The sequence below is a fragment of the Procambarus clarkii genome, chromosome 79 (genome assembly GCF_040958095.1).
Source record: "Procambarus clarkii isolate CNS0578487 chromosome 79, FALCON_Pclarkii_2.0, whole genome shotgun sequence".
NCBI classification, from domain to species: domain Eukaryota; kingdom Metazoa; phylum Arthropoda; class Malacostraca; order Decapoda; family Cambaridae; genus Procambarus; species Procambarus clarkii.
This window is the reverse complement of record NC_091228.1, coordinates 11,054,210-11,074,824: the sequence shown is the minus strand read 5'-3', so window position 1 is coordinate 11,074,824 and position 20,615 is coordinate 11,054,210. Positions and strand designations below refer to the sequence as shown.

Here is a 20,615-nt window from a genome sequence, read left to right as displayed (position 1 = left end):
GTCAGCTGTCACGGGCTGCTTCCTGGGGGTGGAGGCCTGGTCGAGGACCGGGCCGCGGAGACACTAAAAAGCCCCGAAATCATCTCAAGATAATCTCAAGATAAAACAACTGGCGCTTCCGAGTCCTGTAGTTTGTCGACGATCTTCCTGATTGTTTTGCACGTTATGGGAATATTCCTTGATTCATTATCTTTTTCTGCTTAAAACATCTGTTTGGTTTTTTAAATTGGCTAATCTTTCTAGTGTGAACACTAACGTAAAGTATTCATAGCGTTGGCTGCCTTTTTATCATCAATTGAAATTTGGTTGGTCTTATCTTCGAAGGGTCCTATCGAGTCTTTTGTCTTTATTTTACTTCTCACGTGGACATAAAAATACTTTGGATCTTTCATTATATTTTGAGCAAGTTTTCTTTCATAGTTCCTTTTACCTGTTCTTGTGCCCTGAGCAGAGAAATAAATGACCTTCTATATGTGTGAACCCGTGTGCCTCCTGGTTGACTCTTAATTCTTCCAGAGGTTTTGCCTTGCTGTTATAGCACTGGTGACAACCCGTCATCCACCTCCTCCTCCTTTTACTTTTCCTTCTTGGTACTCACTCAAATCCAAGCTCAGTGATGATTTTTTTTAATTTCCCCACGAAGCTTTCACGTCTCTGACTACCAGGAGGTATTTTGCAGTTCCTGTCTCATTCTGTGATACAGGAACTGCATCATACAAGAACTCCTCGAAAGCAGTCTAGAACGTCATCGTCCCAGACGGGTTTCTATAATTGTGTTCCATCTTAGAATATTACGGGGCGAGCTTCTCCTCTTGCTGAGTTTGATCGACCACGACCTCCTCTGGTGTTAGCACAAGGTCCAGAATGTTGCTCCCTCGTGTGGGCTCTACCACGTGCTGAATAAAAAATATGAGTCCTGGACCCGGCCGAGAAATTGTTCCTCCTCGGCTTGTGATTTTGGATTCACCCAAAATCCATTGTGTAGTGATTAAAATCTACCATTATAAGAGCTTAGACTTCACTGTATTTTTCACAATATGTAAATCTGTAAATTCCTCTTCTGAAGCTGTGTCTGCCCTGTAGCCTACTTCCACACTCTGTTTATTAACATTTCCGGTAACGGTGAGCCAGCTGGCACCGTTTCAGCTGCCTCTTTCTACCAGCTGTAACGGTGAGTCAGCTGTACGTTCGTGCAAGCTGCAACGGTGAGCCAGCTGTAACGATGAGCCAAATGTAGATGAAAGCCAGTTGTAACGTTGAGCCAGCTGTAACTGAGCCATCTGTAACGGTGAGCCAGCTGAAACAGTGAGCCAGCTCTAACAGAGCAAGCTGTAACGGTGAGCCAGATGTAGAAGTAAACCAGCTGTAACGGTGAGCCAGCTGTAACGGTGAGCCAACTGTAACGTTGAGCCAGCTCTGACTGAGCCATCTGTAACGTCGAGCCAGCTGTAACGTTGAGCCAGCTTTAACTGAGCCAGCTGTAACAATGAGCCAGCTGTAACGGTGAGCCAGTCAGATACCAATCAAGTGGTAACCCGGCATCTGGTCCCCGCGGTGTTCCACACTCTGGATGCCATCGACAGTAGAGTACAAATTTCGGCGTTTTAAAGGTATTTTATCAATTATAATCATTGTGATAATTAGCATATACCTCCTTAGTTTGGTACCCAACCACTTGGGCTGGACGGTAGAGTGACGGTCTCGTTTCATGCAGGTTGGCGTTCAATTCCCGACCGGGGATTGAACGCCAAGTAGTTGGGCACCATTCCTTTCTCCCGTCCCATCCCAAATCCTTATCCTGTCCCCTTCCAAGTGCTATATAGTCGTGATGGCTTGGGGCTTTCCCCAGGCAATTCCCTTCACTTCCATAGTTTGGTTCGTCTAGTTTCAAATGCTTATTGTTAGCACAGTGGTCTACGTCTTTGGTTAATAACCTGGGGGTTTATTCTCTTGGACAGAAACGGTTGAACATTTTTTCCTTGCGCACGATGTTTACCTAGCGGTAAATAGGTAATTAAGTAGCAGTAAATAGATACTCACCTAGCAGTAAATAGATACTCACCTAGCAGTAAATAGATACTCACCTAACAGTAAATAGATACTCACCTAGCAGTAAATAAGTACTCACCTAGCAGTAAATAGGTACTCGAGAATTTCTAAAGTGTAGTAGAGCCACCAGGGTTAGCTATAGTTGACTACGGGGGACCTGGAATAAGCCCAAGTACGGGCTCTCTGCCTGACGACGATATCAATAAGAGACGTATACCACATTGCTAGAGTTTGCTGACGAGGCAGCCAGAGTTGTTCTGAAGCACATGTAAACTCCGGCCCACACTTGTTCACAGTAAACTAACGCGTTTAGCATTAACTCAGGTTATAAACATGGGCACGTCCAGGAACCATTGTGGGCCGTAGTTTTGATGACTAATACGGGATCACCATAGCCCGTGCTGCTTGGAACTTTTGTTCCAAGTAGCTGAATCTAAAACAACAACAACATTACTTAGCTTGAGGGACAGCAGGTACTGACCAGTCATCACCCACGTTGTTAGACCTCAGACCGACCATAGCCAGAAATATTGGCTAACTGTCCTTACATAGATAGAGATAATAATGAGGTTACCGGTCTTCATGTAGGTGAGGAGCCTCCTGGTGGTCTCCGGGGTGGTCTGGTTGGAGGCCTTCAGGTACTGCATGATGAAGATGTTGGGCACGAAGTTGATCATGTTCTGCTCCCCACACCCGTACGGCATCCGGATCAGGCTCCCCAAATTCTTCAAGGAATTATGGAAATATTCTGGGTTATAATGTGTTAAGAAGCCGTTGCACATGCACCAAGCATCCACCGTTGTATGCATGCAACACGGTGTATGTAAAGTGCATGCAACACTTTATTATTAGTGTCATCAGCAAGTCTCTTTCACTTCACAAGAAATTACAGTGTAATAATTTCTTGTGATGTCAAAGCAGAAGGAAAATTATATTTAAAATGACTACTATAAGAACTATATAAGATGATATTTAAACGGAGATTGAATTATTGTTCTAAATATTTGAAAAATAATTGTTTCATTAATTTACTAAACTTCAAAGAAAGGACACCACAAAATTTTATAAAAATAGAGAATGGAGCATTAATTGTTCTATAGTATCCAGCATGAAAGTCGATAAGGCATATAATTTTTATTTTAATCAATTAGTGTATATAAAGAGATCATGACGCCCAAACAGGTGATATGAGAGCCCAGAATATCTTACCTGACAATGGTATTGAGCTGCACTAATGTTTACTCTGATGCATGTTAGTATGTAACCAACATATGGGGGGATATTGCTCACCTTGTTACACTGATCTCTCAACAAGATAGTCCCTATGGTTTAAGGTTTACACATAACTATCACAGAGAACATGAGTGAGTGAGTGAGTGAGTGAATACCTCGAGTGTGAGAGCGATGAGGTCACCGACGGCCGTGACCCAGCCTCGCTCTGACCCCTCCACCATGACCTGTGGGGTCTCCAGCTCCCACGCCTCCAGCGAGTCCTCGCCAGTCTCAAAGTCTGCAACAACAACAAATATACTTCACCAAATATCTAAACAATATACAATGAGTATTTCCTAAAACAAGTCTTGTGTAGGTCATTTCTAATACAAAAATAATGACTAGCACTGAAACAAAATTTTGGTAGAGCAGTGTGAGGACTGCATAAATAACTCTAGATGGGGTACCAAGTGATGTCCGGGTCTCTCTCCCCCCCCCCCACCCCTCCTCCTCACTCCAACTCCCTAATTCTCTGTCATTCCCATCCTACCTCCCTCCATCCAGTAACAGCCGAGAAATCTGCTTGTGAGCAAACTATGAAATTAATAATATTGGGTTGATTGTCCTTAGAGTCGGTCTTTGTAGCAATAGGAGCCAATCCAACTTAAAGAGGGGCATGAGGGGTCGAATGCATCCACCTTTGACGATTACCATACAATAACAATTCACCATGGAAAGTTGAATGAGGCTAATTACAACCATCGCCTCCAACCGAAGATAGACTAACAAGCAGACATTCTCTTTTACAGATATACTAAAGGAGGATACCCGGCTGTGCTCGGGTCTCCCTCGCCCCTATCTCCGAATCTTCCCCTTCTCATCTTGCTTCCCCTGTCCCGTCTTTTCTTCCCATCTCCTCCCATGTCAAACTTTCTCCCCGTTGATCCCCCCTTCTCTCCTGTACACCTTTTCCAATCTCCCCCTCTCTCCAGTACCCTATTTAAGCATCCTTCTTCTACCCATTGTTCAAGCATTCTTCTTCTACCACCTTTTCCTTGCCTGTGAGCTGCCGACGCCTGACCTTACCACTGTACCGCGGTGGAGTAAGCGGCTGACAGCGCCTTGGTCACCAGTCACTAAACAGCTCCAGGTGATAGTCTCTGATATATATCACATTAGTGTGATTTATCTGTTTATTATTATTAATTATCGTTATCAGTATAATGACAAGGTCAATATCACCAAACATCTCACCGAGTCTAGTGTAAGAGAGAGATGGGACTGATGGCATATGATCATGCAAAATGATCTGGTCGTTAGCCGCGTGAAGCACCAATGTAGAGTTGGGCCTAGAGCTTAAGTAACGAGCCGAGTGTTGACAGTCTCAGTGTCTGTCACCCTCAGTGACTGATCACTGAGGGTGACAGTCACACTGATCACTGAGGGTGACAGTCACACTGATCACTGAGGGTGACAGACACACTGATCACTGAGGGTGACAGTCACACTGATCACTGAGGGTGACAGTCACACTGATCACTGAGGGTGACAGTCACACTGATCACTGAGGGTGACAGTCACACTGATCACTGAGGGTGACAGTCACACTGACCACTGAGGGTGACAGTCACACTGATCACTGAGGGTGACAGTCACACTGACCACTGAGGGTGTCAGTCACACTGATCACTGAGGGTGACAGTCACACTGATCACTGAGGGTGACAGTCACACTGATCACTGAGGGTGACAGTCACACTGATCACTGAGGGTGACAGTCACACTGATCACTGAGGGTGACAGTCACACTGATCACTGAGGGTGACAGTCACACTGATCACTGAGGGTGACAGTCACACTGATCACTGAGGGTGACAGTCACACTGATCACCGAGGGAGGTACACGGCTACACAACAATGATGGTAAATCCTTACCTTTAGAGCAGATGTACTTGCTCCAGCTCTTCTCTCTCAGGAACCCCTCGGCCTCCACTGTGATGGGTTTTATCAGTGAGTCTCTGAAAACGATTATAGGAAAGTATTTAAACCATCTCGTTCTATTTATACTAGCATACTGTTTAGCTAGTTTATGAAGAACTATTACAAAGTTATTATGATTGTATTGGATGAATTAAGCAATTAAGTGTATCTCTTGGAGTGTGCTAATCTCTAGGTTCTGGTTTACCCTTATTCACTATTCTTAAAATTTTCTATTTTATCTTTTACGAGTTTCTTTTTGCAAAAAAGGGATAAAAATCTAGAAAAAAGTGCTAAATGTAATGAAATTTCTCTTTTCTGTTGGAGCCCAAGTGGTCTTTGGCCTGCTGGATGTAACAGTGCAAGTATTTTGCACTTATGTAACAGTGCAAGTATTTTGCACTCTTGCACGTATAATTGTGAGTTGTAATTGTGTGTGAGTGTATACGTGTGTGCGTGTTAGTCGAGAGCGAGGTGGTAGTTGGTGAGGTGAGCCTGCACAGCTTTGCTGACAGCAGTACTTTCAACCAAGAAGCCATGTTCTGGCTTGCGAGAGTACCCGCCCCTGGCTCGGCCAGCGAGGTGGTTGAGCAGTGAGAGTGGAACCTTTGTAAGGGTGAGTACATCCAAGCAGCTTCTCCATCCGGGCTGGTGATTAGCCATCACCCACCCCTGGGTGAACTTGTTAGTGAGGTAAGAGTTCAGTTATGCATTGTCTTAAACCAGAAGTGTGTCTTAGTGGTGACAAGCTAGTAGAGTCTAAACCATTTAGCCATGTATGGTGTGGGCGTGCATGGAGTGGGTGACCCCCCCCCCCTTCCTTTTTTAATTTGGTCAATATTATGTTAAATAATTGGATGTTAAAATGTTAAATATCAATTGCTGTAAATTGAAATAATTTTAAATAATTTGATTCGATAAATTTCTATGTGTAGAATAACAAGCTTGACTTTTGTTCAGTCCTCTCTTTGAACCAATGTCCCCTCAAGTAAGAGTTAAGACTAGAGAAATAACGAGATGAACAAGGTAGGAACGAGAGTGAGGGCACCGTGAGGTGAGTGAGGGAAGGTGTGGCTTGATGAGAGGAGCTCGCGCGCCACCTCGCCTCACTTAACCAGTCGGGTTTACTTAGGAATTTATTTAGAAAGTGATAAATTAAACAGTACTCCTGTCACATTGTTTAAGTGGAATTTATATTTAGTTTCAATGACAGGTGGTGGCAGCAAACATCAGAACATCTTAGAATATCAGTATAGTATAACATCATAGATAGTATAACAGAATAACAGTCTTGTCTACTCTCCCTACTCCTTCTTATCCCTCCTTCCTTCCCCCTCCCACTTCCTTCATTCCTCCTACCTCCACTCTTCCAGTTCGCTCCCCGTTTTCTATCCCCACTCGCTTCTCTCTACCTTAGTTCCCCCCTCAACTTTATCCATGTTATCCAACCTTATCCCCTCCTTTCTTCCTTACTTTGCTTTACTTTTTCACAATCACAGAGTAGATAGAAAAATCAGATGTTATATGGAGATCAAAGCCAGAACCTGGCCTCTTGAGTGAGGTGCAAGAAGCAGGTGACTTGTCAACATCCTCACTGAGGAATCCATCCAGAAAGTCAGTCAAGCTTGACAGACAACTGCAGAGTTCATGGGAAATGAAGCATCAAACCTGCCAAACTATTCATTCCAAACAATTTGTTCACTCAAAACTAGCTCACGCCCGTTAATACTTATGGCCGGCACCAATCGGCTCGAAGCCTCTGCCAAGAGCCTGTTGCAGGTCAGTTCGGAGTGATGCACAAGGAACTGACTAACCTGGCAGGGATGGAGTCTGGGAGCCACCAGAACGAGGCGTTTTATTATATTCAATGATAGTTTTGTGGGAGGAGCCGCTTCATGGCTTCTTGAAGCTAACTAAAGAGCAGAAGGCAAACAAGGAACTAATCAGGGAGGATGAGGAGAAACGGCAGGTCTTAGGTCAAACAAGACCGACTGGGACCAGGAACTTTCACCAAATCCCCAGTGAGCACAATATCCAAGAGTGGTGCTGGTTCGACGATGCATCAGCATTATCAAAGTAAATTAAACGTTGATGACGTTGATTCGGCGTTGAATTGGCGCTGTTCTTGGATACTGAGCCCACTGTGTTGGGCCCACAAGACCCGGTTAAACCATGTAAACCTCTAAGCCCCAAAGTCCTCGACATTTTTAAAGAAAAAACTGCAGCCAAAGTTGCATATTTACGAATATCAGAGGCCTGAGGGCAGACCACAAGCTGCTTAGCTTTCCTGACACAAAGAACGGGATACCCAGGGAGTGGGGTCTGCCAACATAGCACCCACGAGGCAGAATCGGGAGCACGAAGACCTGCCAGGCATCAGTCATCTCGGGACCCCTCCGGGAACCACCTGAATCATTCTTGGCCAGAGAAGTAGAAGACAACAACCGAACAAACCGCCCACCAGTGACCAAAGAACAGAACCTCAGCCTGCAGAGGAGAGCATGAAGCTCCCCAACTCTGCAGCCTCATCTCCCCAGCCAGAGTGCATGCGGATTATCCATTACCTATGGATAATCTGCCATGCACTCTGGCAGGGGTAAAGGATAATCCCTATGCACTCAGGCTGGTAATGGAGTTCTTCACTCTGCCGCATTGCTCAAATTGATTTTATCATAGATATTATCACATAAAGATTATTTACTTGTGTATTATCATTATTATTATTATTATTATTATTATTATTATTATTATTATTATTATTATTATTATCATTATTATTATTATTATTATCATTATTATTATTATTATTATTATTATTAAAATCCTCATCATGACTTGAATGCTGATGAGTAGTGAGGAAAGAAGGAATATTTTGCTGACCTTCTGTTGATGGATGAATCTCCGGAGCCGCAGGGCTGCGAGTACTCATGGTCGACGAAGGCAGCTACGCTAATGTTGACTTCTCCGATCACCAGGGGTTTGATCCTCACTATGTGAACGACCTTGTCGTGTGCCGGGACACAAGAGCTACGCTTCCCGAGCACAATCTGCTCAGTCGCCTCCTCCAAGATCTGGTACTCCTCACTCTCCTGCACCCTCACAGACACCTAAACCAAGACAGTAGACACATAAGTATGAATGGCATCATTAATGTTTTGAGTGACTTGAAGCAGTTACCGCTCCAGGATGATCTGTGAATGGCATGACTTAAGTTAGAATGAGGAGGTTAGACATTATCGTAAGTCACTGTTAGAAGAAGGAGCAAAGCCTAACACAGTCTGTATCTCTGGAAGCCAGGAAGACTGTGTAGCACAGTCTGTGTCGCTGGAAGCCAGGAAGACTGTGTAGCACAGTCTGTGTCGCTGGACGCCAGGAAGACTGTGTAGCACAGTCTGTGTCGCTGGAAGCCTAGAAGACTGTACTCACCTAGTTGTGCTTGCGGGGGTTGAGCTCTGGCTCTTTGGTCCCGCCTCCCAACCGTCAATCAACAGGTGAACAGGATCCTGAGCCTATTGGGCTCTATCATAACTACATTTGAAACTGTGTATGGAGTCAGCCTCCACCACATCACTTACTAATGCATTCCATTTGTCAATCACTCTGACACTAAAAAGTTCTTTCTAATATCTCTGTGGCTCATTTGGGCACTCAGTTTCCACCTGTGTCCCATAGTGCGTGTGCCCCTTGTGTTAAATAGCCTGTCTTTATCAACCCTGTCGATACCCTTGAGAATCTTGAATGTGGTGATCATGTCCCCCCTAACTCTTCTGTCTTCCAACGAAGTGAGGTTTAATTCCCGTAGTCTCTCCTCGTAGTTCATTCCTCTCAGCTCGGGTACTAGTCTGGTGGCAAACCTTTGAACCTTTTCCGGTTTAGTGTTATGCTTGACTACATATGGACTCCATGCTGGAGCCGCATACGCCAGGATTAGTCTGACATATGTGGTATATAATGTTCTGAAAAATTCCTTACACAAGTTTCTAAAGGCTGTTCTTATGTTAGCCACCTGGCATATGCTGCTGATGTTATCCTCTTGATATGAGCTTCAGGGGACAGGTCTGGCATGATATCAACCCCCTGGTCTTTCTCTCTCTCTGACTCTTGAAGTATTTCATCTCCCAAATGATACCTTGTACCTGGTCTCCTGCTTCCTACCCCTATCTTCATTACATTACATTTGCTTGGGTTAAACTCTAATAGCCATTTGTTCGACCATTCCTGCAGCTTGTCCAGGTCTTCCTGAAGCCTCAAGCTGTCCTCCTCTGTCTTAATCCTTCTCATAATTTTGGCGTCTTCAGTAAACATTGAGAGGAATGAGTTTATACCCTCTGGGAGATCTCTTACGTATATCAGAAAAAGGATAGGCAAAAGAACAGAGCCCTGTGGGACTCCACTGGTGACTTCACGCCATTCTGAGGTCTCACCCCTCACTGTAACTCTCTGCTTCCTATTGCTTAGGTACTCCCTTATCCACTGGAGCGTGCTACCAGTTACTCCTGCCTGTTTCTCCAGCTTATACATCAACCTTTTATGGGGTACTGTGTCAAAGGCTTTCCGACAGTCCAAAAAAATGCAGTCCGCCCACCCTTCTCTTTCTTGTTTAATCTTTGTCACCTGATCGTAGAATTCTATCAATCCTGTAAGGCAAGATTTACCCTCCCTGAACCCATGTTGATGGGTTGTCACAAAGTCTCTTCTCTCCAGATGTGTTACTAGGTTTCTTCTCACAATCTTCTCCATCACCTTGCATGGTATACAAGTTAAGGACACTGGCCTGTAGTTCAGTGCCTCTTGACTGTCACCCTTTTTGTATATTGGTACTACATTAGCAGTCTTCCATATTTCTGGTAGATCTCCCGTTTCCAGTGACCTACTATACACTATGGAGAGTGGCAAGCAAAGTGTTCCTGCACACTCTTTCAATACCCATGGTGAGATTCCGTCCGGCCCAACAGCTTCTCACATCCAGCTCCAATAGGTGCTCCTTAACCTCATCTCTTGTAATTTCGAACCTATCCAAGGTCACCTGGTTTGCTGCCACCTCTCCTAGCGCCGCGACTTCTCCCTCTTCTATTGTAAAGACCTCCTGGAACCTTTGTTGAGTTCTTCACACACCTCTTTGTCATTCTCTGTGAACCTGTCCTCGCCCACCCTAAGTTTCATCACCTGTTCCTTCACTGTTGTCTTCCTCCTGATGTGACTGTGTAGTAGCTTTGGTTCGGTCTTGACTTTATTAGCTATATCATTTTCATACCTTTTCTCAGCTGCTCTTCTCACACTGACATACTCGTTCCTAGTTCTCTGGTATCTCACTCTACTTTCTGGTGTTCTGTTATTACGGAAGTTCCTCCATGCCCTCTTGTTCAGCTCTTTTGCTTTCATACATTCCTTATTAAACCACGGATTCTTCCTTTGCTTCTCTGGTTTTTCCTGTCGGGCTGGGACAAACCTGCTTACAGCCTCCTGACATTTTTGGATGACATAGTCTATCATGTCTTGTATGGACTTGGTTCCGAGTTCTGTGTCCCAATGTATATCCCATAGGAATTTATTCATTTCCTCATAGTTTCCCTTTCGGTACGCCAGCCCTTTGGTTCCCAGTTCTTTTTTGGGGGTGATAATTCCCAGCTCAACCAGGTACTCAAAGCTCAATACACTATGATCACTCATTCCCAAGGGGGATTCCAACTTAACTTCCCTTATATCCGACTCATTTAGGGTAAATATCAGATCAAGCAAGGCTGGTTCATCCCCTCCTCTCATTCTTGTCGGTCCCTTGACGTGTTGACTTAGAAAGTTTCTTGTTGCCACATCCAGCAGCTTAGCTCTCCATGTGGGTCTCTGTTCCCCCAATCTATCTTCCCATGGTTGAAGTCTCCCATGATTAGAAGTCTGGATCCGTTCCTGCTAGCCACAGAAGCTGCTCTCTCTATTATATTGATGGTGGCCAAGTTGTTTCTATCATATTCCTGTCTGGGTCTTCTGTCATTCGGTGGGGGGTTATATATGACTACTATAATAATTTTCTGTCCTCCAGTTGCTATGGTGCCTGAAATGTAGTCACTGAAACCTTCACAGTTCTGAATTACCAGTTCAGAATTGTTCTTCACAGTTCTTCGAAACTCCAACCTTCTCTTAGTAGCAGAGCTACACCACCTCCTCCTCTCCCTTCTCTCTCTTTCCTCACTAGATAGTAGCCCTGTGGAAACACTGCATTTGTTATGATTTTCGTTAACTTTGTTTTTGTGAGTACTATTATGTCTGAGTTTTCTTCTAGTGCCCATTCTTCAAGTTTACTTGTTTTATTTGATATCCCATCTATGTTAGTGTACATCGCCTTGAAGCTCACTTTCTTCTGTTCATTTTCATGTCCCTTTCTTGGCAAGCATTCTGCTGGTGTGGGAAGCTGTTCTGTGGGTGAGAGGATCTGTGAGGTGGTTTGCAGAGTCTCAGAGGATTTTGGGGTGGGGGGTGGGGGGTTTAAGGGAAGGGGGGACAGGTATGGTGTGGTTTAAGGAGGTAGGGGGGACATGGAGGATACGGGGTGAGGGGGGAGGAGGGATAGGGAGGGTATGGGATGAAGGGGGAGGGGGGACAGGGGGAAAAAGGTGGGAGGGGGGACATGATGGGAATGAGGAAGGGGTGTCAGGGTCAGAATGGGGTGAGGGGGAGGGAGGGTTGGGTGGGAGCAGGTAGGGTGAAGGGAAGGGAGGGTTTCTATGCAGAGGGGGGTGGTGGTGTGGCCCTCCCCTCTGGTGTTGCTGGGATGCTGGTTTTGGGTTCTCCTCTTGTCTCTGGGACTGTTGTGCTAAGGGCTGTGATTTCCTGGTTTGCTCCTCTCTCCCTGCGCTTTCTCCTTGCCTCTGCTGCCCTGGCTCTCTCCTCCTTCGTCCTGTCCCTCTGCAGGAATACTTTTTTGTATCCCTCCATATGCTGCAGACGATTCTTCCTTTTGAGAATGTCCTCCTTCGTGGTTTCGTTTGTAAACACCACCTTTAAATGTCGGTTTCTGTTCTTGTTGTACCAGCCCAACCAGAAAACCTTCTCTATGTTATGTACAGCCCCTTCCATCTGTAACCCCTTCAGTAGCCCATGTACTGCCTCTCTATCCTTGCCATTTCATTCTTGCCTGTTGTCATTCTTGCCAGATCCTTCCTGTTCTTTGATGACTACAACTACCACTGATCTTTTTTTCTCTCCAGCAGTTGAGTGGTGCACCTTGCTGCTTCCTGTGACGTAGCTGCTTGCATCGCTACCTCCCTCACTGTGTCCATTGCTTCTGAGCTCTTTTTCAGTATATCCGCAAATGTATCAGGTACAGAGGCATTTCCTTCCAATGTAACATTCCCACCTTCCCTTTAGATGATAATCTGATGCTCAGTCTCTTTATTTTTCTCTGTGAGAGATTTGATCTCCTCCCTTGCTGATGCTAGCTCACTTTGCAGATTGTTAATTGTAATCCACATTTCATTCATCTCCCTCCTGAATTCCTCTAGAATTTGGGTTAGCAATTCCTTTGTTTGATCTCCCTGGCTGCTTCCCGTCTCCCTGTTGCGGCCTCCTGCCATTTTGTCCCTTGTCAAGAGAGAGAGAGAGAGCAAGAGAGCAAGAAAGAGAGCAAAAGAGAGCAAGAGAGAGCGAACAAGAGAGAGAGAGCAAGAGAGCAAGAGAGAGAGAGCAAGAGAGAGAGAGCAAGAGAGAGAGAGAGCAAGAGAGAGAGAGAGAGAGAGAGAGAGAGAGAGAGAGAGAACGTGTGTGCGCTTGGGATGGGGTTACTAGGAGGTGAGGTGTTCAGCTTACAGCAGGTAAGAGAGGGGGGTGGATTATGAGAGGTTTTATCTCCTTTCCACAAAAGGTGTTAATCCCTTCTAGCCTGTGTGTGTGTGTGTGTGCATACATACGTGGGCTTGAATGCGTGCATGCGTGCTTGTGCGTGCGTGTGCATGCATGCGTGCATTTACGTGTGTCACTAGTTCCCGGAAGCGGTAACTTCTACCCAGAATGAGCCTGTAACGGTTCTATTGTTACGTAAAGTATGGTGACAAATAAACACAGACACTAAGATACTATATATATATTTGGTCGAATATACAGAAGTACACAGGTGATACTTTGGTGTGAGTTGAGCGCACTGAGCGTCGGTACAGTATCTCGCAAGTGTCTGCTCTAGACCACACTTGAAAGTAGACTAGCCAATGTTCGCTACTCCGCTGCTTAAATGCTCGGGCAACACCTCACCGTGTTGCCCGGGCAACGCCTCACCTCATTCATCTCCAAAGGTTGACAGGAATATTAACAATGCATTTGGAGCGAGTATATTATTGGGATAATCTACTCGCTACAAGCCACACCGAGATTTTAAATATATATAGTATCCTGAACAAGAATTTGATAATATTTTACCTCACACTGTACACCTGATTACTTGACCAGAGAGGGGGGGGGGGGGTACATACCAGTATGATTCCCGCTCACACAACTAGATGAGTAATGATGTATGGTTGACGATGGTGCTCAGTCGTCGCCTTTCCACTTGGTGATTCTCTAAGTGCTAGTAGATTGACGATGTCGATTCTTTTCTACACAAATCTCTGGAGTCACAGTCACCACCCAACAAACACAGTCAGCAGTTCCATGGCTGGCCGTCCCACCTGGCCGTCAGGTCAGGTCAGGTCAGGTCACTACTCGGTCCTCCACGCTGTATGCACCGGTGATTCCACTAGCTAAATTTTTTTTTTTTGCACTATCGCTAGTGATATGACTATGCTATGTAGCACCCTGCTAGCTACACACTGCAAGAGGTGTGATCTAGCCTCAATAATCCTTTAATGTCCCGAGAAATTGACGAATTTCCGCGTACCTCGCTAATCGCGTGTGTCTTCTACCGTCGCTGGCCTACTACCCGTCGCTGTGTGTGTGTGTGTGTGTGTGTGTGTGTGTGTGTGTGTGTGTGTGTGTTTGCGTGTGTGTGTGTGTGTGTTCACCTAGTTGTGTTTTGCGAGGGTTAAGCTTTGCTCTTTCGGCCCGCCTCTCAACTGTCAATCAACTGTTTACTAACTACTTTTTTTCCCGACCACACACACACACACACACCTAAGGAAGCAGCCCGTAACAGCTGACTAACTCCCAGGTACCTATTTACTGCTAGGTAATAGGGGCATTCAGGGTGAAAGAAACTTTGCCCATTTGTTTCTGCCTCGTGCAGGAATCGAACCCGCGCCACAGAATTACGAGTCCTGCGCGCTATCCACCAGGCTACGAGGCCCCGTGTGTGTGTGTGTGTGTGTGTGTGTGTGTGTGTGTGTGTGTGTGTGTGTGTGTGTGTGTGTGTGTGTGTGTGTGTGTGTGTGAGTGTTGATGGCAAGTCAGAGATAAAGAGGCGGACTTACAGGTATGGGTTGGTCGAGGTAGTTGAAGACAGACATCTTGACGGGGAGGATCTCTCCACGCTTGAGAGAGGGGGGAAGGGTGAGGTCGACGAAGAAGGGGGTGAAGGTGGTGATGGACTTCCTCTGGGAGAGTCCTACGCCCTTCTGTGGGTGGGCACACACGGCCTTGCCCACCCACTGTGTGATGGTGTCCGGTACAGTCACCTGCTGGGTGCTCACGCCTGACGACCTGCCAACAACCACACTCAACACTAATTATTACATTTACACCTCTATGCCAAAACTGTAACCAAGTTCATAATTATTCCAACACTGATTATATATTCCGATTTCAATTATTACTGAGATCTCCCAGTAGAAGTGATGATTAGTGAAGGAGTGTTCATCATCCTCATCATACTTACGCATCTCAGGAGGCCGTGATTTACGCTGCACCAATTGCTCATCACCCTCCAGTTACAGTACAACAATTGACCATCACGTGCAACTCCACACAGTCAATCAGCTCCTCCACCAACCGACACGTCGACAGCCTTCCCCTCCACCTACCGACATGTTGACAACCAGCTCCTCCACCCACCGACATGTCGACAACCAGCCCCTCCACCCACCGACACCCAGCCCCTCCACCCACCGACACGTCGACAACCAGCCCCTCCTCCCACCGACATGTTGACAACCAGCTCCTCCACCCACCGACATGTTGACAACCAGCCCCTCCACCCACCGACACGTCGACACCCAGCCCCTCCACCCACCGACACGTCGACAACCAGCCCCTCCACCTACCGACATGTTGACAACCAGCCCCTCCACCCACCGACACGTCGACACCCAACCCCTCCACCCACCGACACGTCGTCAACCAGCCCCTCCACCCACCGACACTTCGACACCCAACCCCTCCACCCACCGACACGTCGACAACCAGCCCCTCCACCCACCGACACCCAACCCCTCCACCCACCGACATGTCGACAACCAGCCCCTCCACCCACCGACACCCAGCCCCTCCACCCACCGACACGTCGACACCCAGCCCCTCCACCCACCGACACGTCGACACCCAGCCCCTCCACCCACCGACACGTCGTCAACCAGCCCCTCCACCCACCGACACGTCGACAACCAGCCCCTCCACCCACCGACACGTCGACAGCCAGCCCCTCCACCCACCGACACCAAACCCCTCCACCCACCGACACGTCGACAGCCAACCCCTCCACCCACCGACACGTCGACAGCCAGCCCCTCCACCCACCGACACCCAACAACTCCACCCACCGACACGTCGACAGCCAACCCCTCCACCCACCGACACGTCGATAACCAGCCCCGCCACCCACCGATAAACAGTGCATGAATGCGTGACACTAGAGGAAGATAAGTGTGAAGTTCTTTAAGTAAGTGGAATGAAATGTCAGTTGTCGTGTTCTGCATGAAAGTGGATTATAATGCATTCTGGATTTGAACATTTGCTGGAAACCTTTGGAAATAAAGACCAAATACAGCCCCCAATATGGTCTGTGAAGATCAGTGTTCACAGACAAACAAAACGGAACACCTTCACACCTAAATCTATAAGCTGGAGACTTACGGGACAACGATGATGTCCCAGAGCCAAGTCTCCGGGAAATTGGTCCTAGGAACATCTGGCTGTTGTTCGCTGCCTTTCTTACTGGCGCTGTCTGTGGCGAAGGCCGGCGGGGGTGACTGAGGCCGGGCGGCGGCGGGCGCAATATCACCAGCGAGGCCGCTACCAAAACCACCCACATGTGCACCTACACTCAATAGGTACAACCCCTCTGAATAGGGACGACGCTCTGTAAAGTGAAGAGTTTTTATGTTCATCAGATGATTCAAGTTAAGTAATTACCCCCACCTCTCTAATATAATTGAGGCGAGAGCCGGCGTGTCTCGGGTCTCCCAGCACAGCCCAGCTAGCAATACTTCACAAGCAACACTGTCTCCACCACAACACATTTGCTGCCCTTCTAAGGCAGGCGGTCACATATCAACCATACTTACACTCCATTATAATTTATTCATATATTGTTATTTTATTTTAATAAATATTTGTTAAAAAGTTACAGATAACACACACTTTTTCTTTTAACACAAAACATTATTTCGCTCAACGTTAATATTTTATTTATTTTTACTAAATACGTAATTGAAGTGTTTTCGCTTCCCCGTTCATCAAGGACCAGCAGCTGGCGCTGTTTTTGTTGATAATCCATGTTGGTGTCACTAATTAACATTTACCTTATGCGTACAGCGTTGTGCACCTACACCACGGTAGTGTGCACAACACTAGCAGGGGTAACATGTGCACCTACACCACGGTAGTGTGCACAACACTAGCAGGGATAACATGTGCACCTACACCACGGTAGTGTGCACAACACTAGCAGGGATAACATGTGCACCTACACCATGGTAGTGTGCACAACACTAGCAGGGATAACATGTGCACCTACACCACGGTAGTGTGCACAACACTAGCAGGGGTAACATGTGCACCTACACCACGGTAGTGTGCACAACACTAGCAAGGGTAACATGTGCACCTACACCACGGTAGTGTGCACAACACTAGCAGGGATAACATGTGCACCTACACCACGGTAGTGTGCACAACACTAGCAGGGGTAACATGTGCACCTACACCACGGTAGTGTGCACAACACTAGCAGGGGTAACATGTGCACCTACACCAAGGTAGTGTGCACAACACTAGCAGGGGTAACATGTGCACCTACACCACGGTAGTGTGTACAACACTAGCGGGGGATAACATGTGCACCTACACCACGGTAGTGTGCACAACACTAGCAGGGGTAACATGTGCACCTACACCACGGTAGTGTGCACAACACTAGCAGGGATAACATGTGCACCTACACCACGGTAGTGTGCACAACACTAGCAGGGGTAACACCATGTGCACCTACACCACGGTAGTGTGCACAACACTAGCAGGGGTAACATGTGCACCTACACCACGGTAGTGTGCACAACACTAGCAGGGGTAACATGTGCACCTACACCAGCGTAGTGTGCACAACACTAGCAGGGATAACATGTGCACCTACACCACGGTAGTGTGCACAACACTAGCGGGGGTAACATGTGCACCTACACCAGCGTAGTGTGCACAACACTAGCAGGGATAACATGTGCACCTACACCACGGTAGTGTGCACAACACTAGCAAGGGTAACATGTGCACCTACACCAGCGTAGTGTGCACAACACTAGCAGGGGTATCATCATGTGCACCAACACCACAGACCCAAGCCTCCAGTCTGAGTCAGCATATCAAATCACTCTGGTCATTAAGAGAGTAATTGCTAAACATTTGCTCATGTTAATGTGGACTAACATTACTGAGCTTGAAGCAAACAAAAGTGTAATTTTATCACTTATATTATCTAACAAACAATCGCTATAACAGAGATTGTTGGAGACACTTATGTCCGCGATGGACATGTGACACATTTATTGTGTTCGTGTAAGACTTCAAATACTTGATTCCTTCGATATTTGTACATCTATAACTGGGAGGAAAAAATTGCTTAAAAATCGTATAAATTGCTTGTTTCGAATTGAGGCTGTGAAATGTTTCTGCATTCTATCTATGTTAAGTTTATTCTGTTCAAGCGTGTGAGAACTCGAGGATCAGCTAAAATTTGTCTTTGAGTTTGACTTAATATATTATTATTATTATTACTAGAATTATAAATTTCGGGCTTTTTACTTAGAGCTGATATATAAATATAAATTTACATGTTAACAGTTGAAAAATCTAAATGGACAACTAATGTGCATTTCAAATTTGTGATTTAATAATGTAATAGAATCATGTAATAGAATTGTGAATTCTATTACATGCTGAATATGATGTGATTTTATGGAAGTAGGAGGAGAAAGGTGCTCCTGGTCTTGTTTGGCAGTAAATATGCTGTACAAATAACAGTGCAAAATATTTGTAGCAATACAGACAGTTACAATCATGTAACACTTACAATTAGAAGTCTGAGAAAAACTGCTTGTTACGGCCCTCTCGGGTCGCAACCGGGTTCTTTCTCTGATGTTGTTAGAGGTAGGGTATCCGGCCCCAAGCTAGTAGTGGCTTTCAAGGGATGTGATCCGTAACGCAAGTAAATTAAAGGAAAAGGGAGACAAAGACAAAAACTTAATAATATAATTATTACCGTCACCATAAATAATATATATAAAAGGTTACACGGGGGAGGGGTATAAACACTATTGTACAACGTTGTCTTCTTCTGAAGACTCTGGACGTTCACGGTGCTCAACAATGCTAAGCTCTTGGTCCTCTTGTGGCCTCACTATGAATCCTTCGATCCTCTTGAGTCTACCCTGGCCACAGGCCAGCCAAATCACAGTTCCACTGGGGGCACCATCGTGGAGACCGTCAACCACAAATCCAGCCTGGCGCTGGCAGGTTGCAATCAGCAATGCTGGTTAGGCCACTCCACGACTGATACTAGGGTAGCGAGCCCTAGTCAGGAGCCTCGTGTGATCCCACAGATCACTCTCCTCACCACAACACCCCAGTGGTTAAGCGTCTCCACCAGTCAGTCCCGGGTACAACAATCCCTCAGCTGCCACATCACAGGCAGGCTAACACCTCAGTGTTCATCCGGGGGGTGACTCACAGCTGCTGCAGCAAATACTTGGAGACAAGACGGCTGCCTTGGGTAGACTGATCCCACTTCCATTACAGCAGTCCCAGGTCGACTCTGTAATCAGACACGTCATCAGTACCGGTTACACTCTAGGGCATTTCACTTACCGGCTTAGACACAAACGCCCACCTATCCACTCCATAGATGGCGTTGCTGTCTAAGCGCCACCTCACCAGAGGTCAGCAGCGGCTGTGTTATGAGCTGATCAGGACGGGAAACTAGCCCTTGTGGCTGGTATTTCTCGTCCTTACTAGATGGCGCCGTCCATTTGGAGGGGGTTTCGGGAGCTGACCCACAGATGGCGCGGTCGTCACTGCTCCGAGCTCGGACGCTGGGCTCCGGTCCGTAACACCTCCCCACCAAAAAGAATTTGGTTTGGGGTTCTATAAAGAAAAACACAAACCAAATTAGTACGTGGATACAACTCCACACGGACTCACGTACACTATAAACTGGAGTGATGAGGCTGTCTTGTCCACAGAACTGTCCTAAGGAGAAACCCTGGCACAATGGAAACTTGAAGATAGAAGACAATGACCTGCCTGATGTAATCTTCCACACTTCCACTGCGATGTCAAGCAGGGGCTTAATCTCAAGTGTCCTGAGTAAGGACTGGTATAAACACGACCTGGGGCGACTCGACACTTCCCTGTGTCGTGGCACCGATGATGGCTGGTTACAGACGGCATTTCTAGTACCGGTCCGGTAGTTCTTCAGGGAGACGGGAACCTGGAATACAGGGGTCAGATAATTTAGAGTGATAGTGATAGTTAAATCAGTACTCACAGCATATTCCTCTACTAGGCCCACACCTAGTCCCAACAGGGCTGCTCGTACATCGAGGATGACATTCGCTCTGCCACCGTCAGGTCGACCAACGTTCCGTATAACGCTGCATTTAGGCTCAGCAATCACGCGGGGGGTGTCATCCTGTCAGAAACAGTTACTCATAATATCACATCTCGTACCTCCTGTATCTACCATCACCTTCCAGGTCCCTTCTTCGACTGCACTACTCACAGTGCACGTCTCCAATCCCTGGGGTCTCTTCACGATGTTCATGGGAGGCATCATCCGTCGGGTCGTCCACTGGTCCTTACTGAGAGCACACACGAGAATAAAACAAAATACCGCTAAGAAACATTTGGTTACCTCAGGGATAAGTTTCACGAGCCTGAAATGTCCATAGCCAGCTATATCCATTAGCCTGGTTTGGACCGAAGAGGGCTCTAGAACCTTCACACATACCTCACATACCTCCGACGTCTGGGGAA

General features: G+C 46.5%; 1 protein-coding gene across 1 annotated transcript in view; it reads right to left on the bottom strand.

Moving 5' to 3' along the window:
• Positions 1-20,615, bottom strand: part of LOC123748322 (alpha-2-macroglobulin-like) — a 289,251-nt gene that overhangs the window by 36,746 nt on the left and 231,890 nt on the right. Inside the window, exons 12-17 of the mRNA XM_069314664.1 lie at positions 16,224-16,449; positions 14,627-14,855; positions 8,118-8,344; positions 5,196-5,278; positions 3,438-3,559; positions 2,624-2,774 (exon numbers count right to left, since the gene is read on the bottom strand). Of these exons, the coding sequence (XP_069170765.1) occupies positions 2,624-2,774; positions 3,438-3,559; positions 5,196-5,278; positions 8,118-8,344; positions 14,627-14,855; positions 16,224-16,449 (1,038 nt within the window). The remainder of the gene's footprint in view (positions 1-2,623; positions 2,775-3,437; positions 3,560-5,195; positions 5,279-8,117; positions 8,345-14,626; positions 14,856-16,223; positions 16,450-20,615) is intronic.